General features: G+C 44.4%; 1 protein-coding gene across 2 annotated transcripts in view; it reads left to right on the top strand.

Annotated features, from left to right (window-relative positions):
* The window catches only part of robo2 (roundabout, axon guidance receptor, homolog 2 (Drosophila)), a 377,328-nt gene that overhangs the window by 354,428 nt on the left and 10,475 nt on the right, over positions 1–12,425 (top strand). For both annotated transcript variants that reach the window (XM_061827028.1, XM_061827029.1), the window contains 4 exons: positions 234–359; positions 4,793–4,952; positions 7,696–7,959; positions 10,603–10,817. In XM_061827028.1, coding sequence (XP_061683012.1) covers positions 234–359; positions 4,793–4,952; positions 7,696–7,959; positions 10,603–10,817 — 765 coding nt within the window. The remainder of the gene's footprint in view (positions 1–233; positions 360–4,792; positions 4,953–7,695; positions 7,960–10,602; positions 10,818–12,425) is intronic.

Below are 12,425 nucleotides of genomic sequence, written 5' to 3'. Positions count from 1 at the left end.
GTCATGCAAATCTTAAAATGGCTCCATTTGATCTGCACCATAAACAAGAAGGTTAAGCCCCCACCCTCGTTGTTGTCGATCTTGTGATCCCGCTGGCTCAGTCCTCTAATTGCATGCGTTTGCATGCGCTTGTACCGCTTGCCACCTGACTCCACTGTGACGCTTTGCTTTCCCCCTTTTTTTTTATTTTATTTTATTTTTATTTTTTTACCACTTCAACTCCCCACTTGTAGCCCTCCTTTTCATTCCCGACTACCGACTGACCGACGGGCTGTCTAATCGAATTCCACACAACCAATCGCAGGATTTCAGCACTACCAGCTCTCACAACAGCTCAGAGCGAAGCGGCAGTCTCTCAGGTTGGTTGTTTTTTTTTTTTTTCAGGACACGCCCCCCTCGAGGGGTACTCCACCTTATGATTGGCAGCTCTCCTAATTGCTTCATTGATTTGGAATTTGCATGTACAAAGCTGACATCCATGGCGGTTTTGATTAACACCATGCATCACCAGTTATGCTTTGCTCTGCCTCTCAGCCTTCACTGCTTTCATGTTGTTGTGTAACTACATTTCGCAGTTCAACTCAATTTTATTCTGAGCGCATTTTAAAAAGAACCCCAGCTGCATATGTAAAAGTCAAACAAATAAAAACAGGTAAACATAGGACAACTACAACAGTACATTTATAGCATTCAAATCCTAAAATTTCAACACCTTCCAGTGTTTAATGTCCTCAAGACACAACAAAAGTGGAGAAATCCTCCTTTCTCATTGCAATCTTTCTTCAGGATGGAACCCAGTGTCAGCACATACAAAGAGAACAGCAGGGGCCCCAATGATGAACCCTGGGGTACGCCATAAGTTCCACAAATAGATGCTATAGTCCAATTAACCGTTGCTCTCTTGAGCCAATAAGCCTCAACAATACATCTCCCTTTCCCCCATATGTGAAGGAATTTGAACCCCTACCCTTTTATAATGTTAGTTTGGTAATATTGTGCATACAGTGGTCATATAAATAATACTATGTTAAGTGTTTAAAATTAGATATTAGATAAATTAATAGGCGGCACAGTGGATCAGCGGGTAAAGCGTTGGCCTCACAGTTCTGAGATCCCGGATTCCATCCCGGCCCCGCCTGTGTGGAGTTTGCATGTTCTCCCGTGCCTGTGTGGGTTTTCTCCGGGCACTCCGGTTTCCTCCCACATCCCTAAAACATGCAACATTAATTGAACACTCTAAATTGCTCCTACATGTGATTGTGAGTGCCGCTGTTTGTCTCTGTGCCCTGTTGGCTGGCAACGAGTTCAGGGTGTACCCCGCCTACTGCCCGTTGACAGCTGTGATAGGCTCCAGCACTCTCCGCGATCCTCGCGACGATAAGCGGCAAAGAAAATCGATGGATGGCTTAAAATTAATAGGAGTCACTGATGGCGTAGTGGTACACACGCCTGCCTTTGGTGCGGGCAGAGTGGGGTCGATTCCCACTCAGTGATGGTGTCAATATCTGCCCTGCAACTGACTGGCGATCATTTCAGGGTGTAGACCACCTTTTGCCCGAAGCTAGCTGGGATAGGCTCCAGCTTTCCCGGAACCCTTGTGAGGATAAGCAACTTGGACAATGACATTAAAATGATCTCCTGAATAATGAAAAAATCCTTCAAATTGGAAGTATCCATGTAGCAAAGTGTCCCTGTTTTAATGGCATTTTAATAAAGTTGCATGTCCTCCATTTCCTCCCTGCAGAGATGCATTATCAAAACGCGTTACGCCATATCCGAAAATAATAGGGTTTAACGTTCCATACAATTTCCATCCAAATTCCCACAAGAACCTATTTCGGTCCTCATACTTCATAAATGTGAACCAACCGAACCAAAAGAAACCCCGCCTGCTCCTAAAACTATGTTCCGAAGCGTTTACGGATTTACTGCTGTTGTAAGCACAGTAAAGTTAGTCTTTGTCATCCCATCTTCCTGCACTATTTTTCTTTTCATCAAGCCAAATCAAATAGAAGATGCTTTATGGTTATTCTGATAGTTGTCACCACTCGTGAGTTATGTGCGGCCCAGGATCGCTGCCCTGCGGCTTCCCCAGCTCGGCATCCAATGAAAACACAGCGAGCGTCGGGGCTGCACATCCTGCACTTATGTGCTGGGAGTGCCCAAAAAACCTTTGGGTATAAATACCCAAAGCGGCGTCTAAATTTAGAAGGACCAGAGAGGTCCCTTTTAGTTTGTACGTCGGAGAAGATGGCTCGGCCGCTCGCGTAATTGACGTCTCGCTGCCTGGCCGCAGCCCTCGCGCTCTGTACTTTTCATATTTGGAGAGGAACTCTGCTGCCAGACCACCATAGTTTTCCTAGAAGAAGGAGAAGAAGGAGAAGATCATTTATATAACTAATGTTGTTTAATGTAGCTAGAAGTCTCCCTAACTCTGTCTAGAAACTCTAATTTAAAACAGTTGCCCGCGTCTGAAAGCTAATCCTGTTTTGAAACCAAAATGAACTCTTAAGCTAAGTTCAAAACGGATTTTTTAAACCCCGTAACCTTGTTTCAAACGCAGTATCAAAAACCTAACTTAATCCTATCTTAAAACCTTACTTTGAAATCCTCACCCTGGCTTGAAACAAATTAAAAACCTTTCTCTTGTCTTTTTTTTTTTTCATTTAACCTTTTTACAAGTGGTCCTGGTGGAATTAATAGTCGCCACATCTTAATGTCACCGCATTTGCCGCCTGATGGAAATGCCAAAGTTAAACGCGTGATGAACGGCATGAACGGTGTGATGGCGGATGCTCACCCAAAACATTGGCAGCTTCCTAGGTTGCGTTGGCTTTCCCATCACGGCCAAACTGACGGATGATGACGGTTGCCTTTCTGAGACAGAAACTGTTGTCGTTTTTCCAGCCCGTCATGATTGAATCACGCAAATGACGCAATGTTGTGAGAAAGAGCTACTTCAATCCAAACACACTGATTTCAGTACCAGTTTAAGATAATGGACCTTTCCGACTGGCGATCTTGAGCTCCGCCCCCCTTAGCTACAGTTGCCATCCCCCAAAACGGCGACTAAACAGAACGGGTTTGAAGTGGATTCTCTATCGCGTATTCCCGGTAACATTGCGGTATGTTTTTTTTTGCCAAATGCGTCAGACTTGTCCAAGAGAGTTCTACAGAGCGCTCTCAACTATTTTACGCAAGGATATGTACACGGAATTAAGATTTTGGACGGAGCAGGACGCAATGTCAGAGTTATAGCGAAACGTTGGCGATCGATGCAAAAAAAGTTTGACGCCTCACAAACTTCCCATTGAAATCCAACAGGATAAAATAGTGGAATCGTACTGTGCATGTAAAGCAGGGTGAGTACTTTTTACTTGGAAAGATCACAAGTAAGATCATTGTAGTCTTTATAAGTGACTTGACTTGGCTCGTAATGGAACCCATTGCTCTGTCTTAAAAGTCAGATGTGATACAAATAGGCAAATGGACATTTCTCTTGCATGACATGGCGCATTTACATATCACTAACCTGACTCTTTGGCATAAAAAATGACACACTTCATTCAGCAGGTCAGTGATACGCTAACAAAGTGAACGTTGTTCTTCTGCAATGTATGAAGCATTAGTAATATTTAAATCAAACTCAGAGAAAATACTTCTCCCTCACTTACTTTCGAACATACAGTTTTGTGTTTGTTGATATTGTCCACATTTAGTTGTACGTGCGCTCTTCCGCGAGCCTTAATCCATCGTAGACACGTCAACTGTGTTTTAAGCTTTTAAAAATGAATCAATCGGCCCCCTGTAATCCAGCATCAGAATTGCATGTTCCCCAATTGCATCTTTGGACCATTTTCTTTGTAACGTTAACTTTTCCAAGCGCACGCTACTGACAACCAGCATTGCTTGTGGGACAATAAGGCGAGAGGGGCGTGTCAAGCCAAGGGTTAAGACAATGCGGCTACCTGATTGGCTATTATTGTACGAGTGATTGACAGGTCAGGAAGGTCCATTGCGCGATAAATGAAAGCATTTTCAGTGGTTTTCAACGTGAGATGTTAATTCGAGGCGGTGAGCTGAAGCTCTGAATTCTCTGAACGCGCCTAAAATGGCTTGAAAATGAACACCAAATGGCGCAAAATATCTTGGAAGGGATAATACTGTCATGAACCACAACAAAACTGGGCTTTGAAGTGTGTTTTGAACAGAAGGTAGAGGGGGGGGGGGCTGCTCCTTGTATAAAACATGGTGCTGACCTCGCCGGCAGCTGTACAAAGACGGATGGAACGGGAGGGGAACCAGATTTTGGAAGCACGCGGGTGGAAATGGACGGGGTTAGTGGCTCTCCTGTGGAATAAAAGAAATGAAAGTAGTAATAGACTGTGTGCGAATTGCATTAAGACCACACCAGCTCCATGCAAGCCATTCATTACCATGACGCGGCGGAGAGCGGGATTTATTTTTCCCCCACCGTGGAAGCAAAAGTGTGGCGTGAAAAGAAGGATGGCTGAGGGATGGGTGGAGCGCCAAGGTCTGTCGACGGATCCTCGCCGCTGTTTCTATGGAGATCGGAGGCTTTTCAGCCAATCGATCTACAGAAGGATGCTTTTCATCAGGCAACCTTGAATTTTTTTCGTGTGTAGGCAGCAGATAGTTGAAAGCCTTAAATTCACTGACATTCTCAAAGGTTTTTTTTTTTTTTTTTAACCTGGCTGCAAATAGATAAGGATTCTTTTGTGTAGTCTTACTTGTCTTAATTATGTTCACTAATAGAAGTGGTCTGTTTTAGGTGGTAAAGGAGGAAAGAAGAAGAGGACCAAGGCGGGTTCCAAGCCCACTAAAGCCAATGGTTCCAACTGGGCTAACGTCCCCTTGCCCCCTCCCCCTATCCACCCTCTTCCGGGCACAGACATGGACCACTATCCCAATGAGCACCACGACGGAGGAGGGTAAGTTCGATGAACTCGTGTTGACAGTCGCCACTCGTTTAACCCAAAAAGCTACCAACCCCTCTCCATTTGTCCATTGTCCAACTCCAAATTCAGCTTTTTTCAAGGTTTCTAGAATTGTTTTCCCCAAGGATTGCAAAATGTGCTCCAGTTTGGTGCACATTTTTGGACATTTCCCTTCCCCAAAATATCCACCATGAGCCGTCAGGTTTTTGATTAGTTTTGTTTTCACAAGTACGGTTCGGTGAATGTATTCTTGAGTTTCGTTTGTTTGTCATTTCCTTTGTTTAACATCCCTAAAATATCCCCTCCCCTCACGTCTATTTTCACACTCAAAACAGTTTTCAGGCAAACAAGTAAATTTCTCACTTTATGAAATTAAAGTTTTTCTTGAATCTTGAAGCACAATTGTACGGTTCTCATACAGGAAGTCCTCGGGTTAAGACGGTCTCGTCTTAAGACGTTTCGACTTTACAACGTGCGTTGCCCGTCCGCCATTTTGTCTGGCTAATGCTTGTCCGTGTTTGTGCGCTGGGAGTATCTTCGCATTTTTCGATCTCCTTTTTAGACATTATGGCCCCAAAGATGAAAGTTGTGTCTTTTAGCAATGCTTCTTCAGCCAAAAGAAAATCCAAGACCTTGGAAACACAGCTCAAGATCATAAAAAGATGAGAGAAAGGAGAGAAACAAACACCACCAAGGCTTCAGTCATTCGACCATGGTGACAATTATTAAAGACAAAGCTTGCATGCGAAGGGTTCCGTTCCTATGTCGGATACAATGATCACTAAACAAGGTTCTTTGATAGTTGTCGAGATGGAGAGAATTGAATGCCAGGTTCCTTCGCGATAGCTAACCACAGCCTCCCCTTCTTTTTCATCCACCTTTCAGCAGTCATGCTAAGTGCGTCATCTTGTTTATTTCATTGTAGTTGTTTTTTATACAAAGTATTTTGATGTAAATTATGACTTTAATTGTGGAATCCGATTTAAGTTGAAATTCGAGTTAAGTCACTACTGTAAGGAATGGATCTCAGTCATAGACCGAGGACTCCCTGTATTACAATTTGGTCTAGTTTGGTATATATTTTTTGGACATTTTACTTGTTGAGGGTCCCAAAAATAGTCAATTTAAGCTGTATATTTTTACTCATAACTTTGATCTATTACCCTTCGATCCAGTTTGCTCTACATTTTTCTGGTTTTCCTTTGTTTAGGCTCCCTAAATACCCACCAATCAAGCATCAATTTTGACACCAAATGTTTTCAAGCTTGATATTCAATTTTTCTCCTAGTATTGTGACTTAGTTACGTTTGATGCGCATACTTAAAACGGATCCCTGGTTTATGGTCCCCGGAGTATGTACCCCAAATTTCCAGTTTTTACATTTAACCTTGAGTGCCAATTTTCCCCAAGTATTATGAATCCCTTTGCATTTTTCACTATTTCGATTGTTTAAGACACCTCCAAATCGATCTCTTCAGCGCTTTCTGGTTGGAGTAAATAATGGATGTATTAAGAAGGTACAGTTAGCTTGTACTTGACAACGGATCATGCATACCGGCACTTGCTACTCGATATGATTCAACGATCCGAGTTGTTCTCTGCCGCACAGATTGTTTGCCACTTCCCTGTTGTGTAGTAAGAGTTATTGATAGAAAATGTTCTTGGTTTATTCTGTATTGCAATACTGAAGTGCACATTGCTGTGTTTCATGCGACAAGATTAACCCCCGCCGGTTCCGATACAAGGATCCATTGGTGTGCACCTGAGTGCAATAGTTCGTAATTAGCATCTTCGTCTCGTACGTTGACCTCCTCGCGAGCACGGAAATGAGCTGGCAGCGTCTTCATAACCAGGTTCACTTCAGTTTTTGCCAGTGCTGATTACTGTGCGTCTGTGCATCTGGAGCAAAAGAGAAGGATCAATGACAGAAACTCGTGCCCAGATGGCTCCAGATCCATTCCCTAATCTATGGGACGACTCCAAAAATGGACGAATAAATCTGCGACCAGGCAGCGCAGATGGTTTCAGATGAACCTCTTTGCCCGATTCCACTTTGGATTTTTTTTTTTAATTATTATTATTTGTGAGTCCCACGGACACCTGGAAACCTCCAGCGTGGTGTCAGAATGGCTTTCCTTGGTCCGGTAGCTCCTGTGTCCTCTCACTTGCCGTTTCCAATACGGGAGACTCATCTGTTTTAATAGGCTGGCTGCCAAATGAGGTGCAGTGCATGCTGTAAATCTTTTCATGGCAGCAGATTAAAAGTGTAATGTCCTACGCAGTTGTGCACTGACAAATTTCTTTAATGAACATTTTCTTCCTTCTATTATGAACGGCAGCGGAGCCTGACTGCATCAATACTCGGAGGTGAACGGAGCACAAGGTCGCTGTAAATACTCCCAGTAGCCCGATTCTCTACGCGTTTTTTTTTTTTTTTTTTGTAATCATTTTCATTGTTTCGTGTCCTCACAGCATCCAACCCAAACTGGCCATTTTCACTCCAAACAGTTGTAAAGTTTGACAGCCCGGTTTTCTCCCAATGGTACAGTTTGAAATGGTTTTTTTTGGTTTGGGCTCCTCAAAATATTCATGCCAAATCATACATTTTCAGCGTTTCCACTGTTTAGGGTCTCCAAGAGATCTACACGGAACTCACCGTTTGTTTGTTTTTTTTCTGAACCATTTTGCTGGAGTAAAAAGATTTTCGTGGGAAATTCAATCATGTTTCCCTCGTCAGGTACGAGAGTGACGGCTGGGGTCCGCCGATGCCCGTGCAGACCTACCTCCACCAGGGCATGGAGGACGAGCTGGAGGAAGAGGAGGAGCGGGTCCCCACCCCGCCCGTCAGGGGCGTGGCCTCCTCCCCGGCCGCCGTCTCCTTCGGCCAGCAGTCCACGGCCACCCTCACCCCGTCGCCTCGGGACGAGATGCAGCCCATGCTCCAGGCCCATCTGGACGAGCTGACCCGGGCCTACCAAATGGACATGGCCAAGCAGACATGGTAACGCGACAACTTGCATTCGCTCAACGTATCCGACTTGAATGGATTATTTTGGACGGACGAGGATTTTTTTTGCTTGCTTTAGTAGTTTCGTATGGTTGTTTATATGCGTTGACAATATGTGTAACGAAAACTTGAAACTTGAACCTGTACCCAACACCAGCAACACAACACCATTGAACCAACGCCGCCCCCCCCCCAGCCTATAAATCAACGATATTAGCAAACAACATTTCCTAATCATGATTTTCTATATTTTAATGTCATGGCTGTTGACCAAAATAAAACAATAATAAATTTGGACGTAATAAATATCAATGACTAATTAAAATAAAAAAAATAGCAATAGTAAATCCATATAAAATAATATACAATATAAAATGAAATTAAACAAAAAATGGACAATAAAATAGTTTTTAATAATATACATACAAATAAAATGGTAATAAAAATATTTTTCAAACAACCGATCCAGAAATAAAAGCAAAAAAATATAAACCTATATAACAATAGATTATTGTTTTCAGCATGACCTGGTAATATAAATTATTATTAATTTATTTAGGAATTTTAATCGCATTGGTGCTGACCCTAATACAATGAAAATGAATAAGAAGAAGAATTGGCGATATAATAAATGTCAAACGTAACAATAACATGTCAAAATTGCAATACAATGACTCTAAAGGAAACCAAAACAGAAAGTAATACAGAATGAAATACACTTAAAAAAAAATAAGACAGGAGAAATCTTTTTCTTTTCTTTTCGGCTCGTCCCGTTTGGTGTCGCCGCAGTGTGTCAAGCACAAAACACAACTACAAAAATACATTTAAACAAACAAACGAAATACATACGATGTCGTTCTTAAATTTGTAGGATTTTCAACTAAATATTCTCGAGAGCACGATGCACAAATGGTCGCCGTCAAAAAAATAAATAAAAATGACATTCAAGCCATTAAATATAAAGTGCAGCCCCTTCCAAAAATCTGCAAAAAAAGGAAAAACAGTCAACCCGTATGTACTGTATGTATGCGTGTTATTTTAAAACGCTTACTGTGTGCAGTTTTATGATTCTGTTGCTGCTCGAACAGTTACTCTTTGTGCCTCGTGTGTGCTCAGTGGAGATAAACCCATTAATCTTTTCATTTTAACGACGCTCTCGGTACTGTGTTTCCAAGCCCCGCGTCGTACTACAGTATTTACACACTCGTGCGCGCACATTCCATCGCTGTTCTGCTCACGCAAAGCAAATGAAGGCCATGCTTCATTCAGTTCAGGACCAGCAAGTCTGCCGTTCGGGTTGATTGTGCCGAGGGGGGTGGGAGCGTTATTGTCAGGGAGGAGATGTCGCGTTAACCGCAGTAATGACTACGTTGGTAAGAGAGCATTTCTGACAACACACGAGGGCCGGTAATTACACGCCAGCCCCACGTCAAAGGCCGCTCAAACAAAACGCCGAGCGAGGGCGGACGCCACGACAGCCCAAACCCCGCCCACCCCGGAAGGCACGCTTTTGTCCCAGCCACAATTGTTGTGTTAGCGTGTAAAATTCAGAGTACCAAGAGAGGAACTGTGGTACTGCATGTACAAGTCTGGTGTGGGGGGAAAATATGTTAGAATAGTACAGGACATGTATGAGGGCAGCAGAACAGCTGTAGGTGTGAATTTTAAGGTGGAGGTGCGACTGCGTCAGGGATCCGCGCTGAGCCCCTTCCTGTTTGTGGTAATAATGGATAGGCTGACAGACGAAGTTAGACTGGAATTCCCTTGGACCTTGATGTTCATAGATATTGTGATCTGCAGTGAAAACAGGGAGCAGGTGGAAGAACAATTAGAAAGATGGAGGCACGCACTGGAAAGGAGAGGAATGAAGTAAAGTAAAACAAAGTATATGTGCATGAACGAGAGGGGGCGGTGGGGTAAGAGTGAAGCTCCAGGGAGAAGAGATAGCAAGAGTGGACGACTTCAAATACTTGGGGTCAACAATACAGAGCAATGGAGAGTGTGGTCAGGAAGTGAAGAAACGGGTCCAAGCGGGGTGGGAACAGTTGGCGGAAGGTGTCTGGTGTTCTATATGACCAAAGAGTCTCCGCTAGGATGAAGAGCAAAGTTTAAAAAACAGCGGTGAGCCATGATGTACGGATTAGAGACGGCGGCACTGAACAGACAACAGGAAGCAGATCTTGAGGTGGCAGAAATGAAGATGTTGAGGTTCTCGATCGGAGTGAGCAAGTTGGGTAGGATTAGAAGTGAGCTCATTAGAGGGAAAGCCAAAGTTGGATGTTTTGGAGACAAGGTTAGACAGAGCAGACTTCGGTGTTATGGTCATGTCCAGAGGCGAGAGATTGAGTATATTGGTAGAAGGGTGCTAAGGATGGAGCTGCCAGGCAAAAGAGGGAGAGGAAGACCAAAGAGAAGGTTGAAGGTGGTGAGGGAGGACATGAGGACGGTGAGTGTTACAGAGGAAGATGCACGAGATAGGCTTACATTTAAAAAATTGACACGCTGTTGGGACCCCCAACGGGACAAGTCGAAAGGAAAAGAAGAAGAGTGTTAGCGTGTAAAATTAGCACCATTGTCACACAGGATTCATCCACACGTTGAGTACTCTCGTCACTTCCATTCCTCACTCCACTGCAGGCACTTGCAAGGGGGGTCCCTGCCGCCTCAGGCTCCGGCCCCTCCGGCGGGCTACATGTCAAGCACAATGGTGTCCGACCTGGAGACGGACCTAGCGGAGGACGACGAGGAAGAAGATGAGGACGAGGAAGATGAAGGCTACGGAGCCAGGCATCCCCGCGGGATCGAGCACACGCCGGGCTCCAGCATGGACAACCTGGACAGCTCTTTGACAGGTGAGCCGACGTCTTGGTCCTCGCTCGCGTCAGGTTTCCGTGCTAGCCTTATTTTGAAGTGTGCCCCTTGGTGGGATTTACGGTCGTCTCTGTTTAACCATTTGCACAACTATTGGGCGCTTTCCGGTGGTCTAATTTTAATTTGCTCCACCTTTAGTGGATTTAGGGTAATCTTTATTTAATGTTTTCAAGTCTTCTTCGGTGCTTAATCAGCGGTGTTGTTTTTTTCCCCTCCACATTAATGACTACACCGTGGCTTCATGTCTCAGTTGTTTTGTCATCTCCTGTGACACTCGCCTGATTGTTGTTGTTCATGCGGCGCGCTGCTCGCGGCTGTGCGATGTGTTCATTTATATGAGAACATGCACACCCAATGTCCCCCAATCAAGTTTTTAAGCAACTCCGGCGCACTCCGGGGAATTATAATTATCATTCCCCTCCCGCCACCACCCCAAAAAGTGATAAGAAAGTCCATGAATTTTAAACAGGAGAGCGAGAGGGAAATTAACGGGGAGTCTGGCGCCACACGGCCGTATCTCACGGAGGAGATTTGAAATAAAATTCTTCGTGTGTTCAGTGCCTATTTCCATTCCAGACCGTTTCCATTTTTACAACTCTCTGAAAACTTTTACAGCCACCTGTCAAGGTGTGGGGTTGGGAGGGGGGCCTGGTTTGGAGGCATGAAGGGCACGACGTGGCCACCGCCGCTGGACCGCCGCGAACACGCCTACCACCGCAAAGTCGCGCATGAAAGGAACGACTAGCGTCTCGCCTCTTCGACCAATGTGAGGAAAAGCGATCAGGAAACTTCTGGGTGGAAAGACGAGGAAGAAGAAAAAAGGAGCAAGCAAAAAATATCTGAGGGCAATAAAAGGTTTGGCTCGCTGCTCCGGACCGTCAGCGGCGGGTGAAGTACTTTTCCGTTGCATGATGGAACAGCGGTTTTGCTTGTGCTGACACATGCTGCTACTGATGTATTTAAGGGAAAATAAAGCGGCAATGGCGCTCTAATCTGCCGCATCTCGGCTGAACTGTATTACTCCGAAGACAGCACTATTTCTTGAATCGAGCTCCTCGTCGGTCACAGACCCCTTCCCTCGTCTGACGCCCGCCGCGGGTGCGAAGATAGCGGCGGCGGCGGAAGATTTATTGCGGCCGCAGTTCGCCGGCTGTACAAATAGCAGTAAGCTTCCTGTCAGGCCTCGATAGATTTGTCATTGTTTTAGACAAACATGGAAATGGTAGTTTGCATCATACAAGCCAGTGAATCCGAAAACTTTTCTTCTCTTAAGACATACACAAAATGCTGAGGCGAACTGAAACTTTTGGAGTTTGACTTTCGAGGCTAATGAGGAAAGTGTAACAACTGTCTGAATTTCTGACATGTCAGAAATCCAAACACAGTGATCACAAGATTTTCCTGATTGTTTTCCCGATTGTCTTTAGCCTCTTTCAGAAGTACAAGTAGGAGCATTCCAAACTGAGTCGATGATGCTGATGTCTTTGGATTTCAAGTCTTGTATTTGCGGCGTGTCAGAATCCTTATCCAGAGTAGCAGTTCCAGCTAGATTTTCTCTTCAGCCTTGACACCGGAAACAAAAGCAGTCT

The sequence above is a fragment of the Syngnathoides biaculeatus genome, chromosome 8 (assembly GCF_019802595.1).
Source record: "Syngnathoides biaculeatus isolate LvHL_M chromosome 8, ASM1980259v1, whole genome shotgun sequence".
Lineage (NCBI taxonomy): Eukaryota > Metazoa > Chordata > Actinopteri > Syngnathiformes > Syngnathidae > Syngnathoides > Syngnathoides biaculeatus.
Note: the sequence above shows the minus strand (reverse complement) of the source record. Positions and strands in the feature narration are given on the sequence as shown.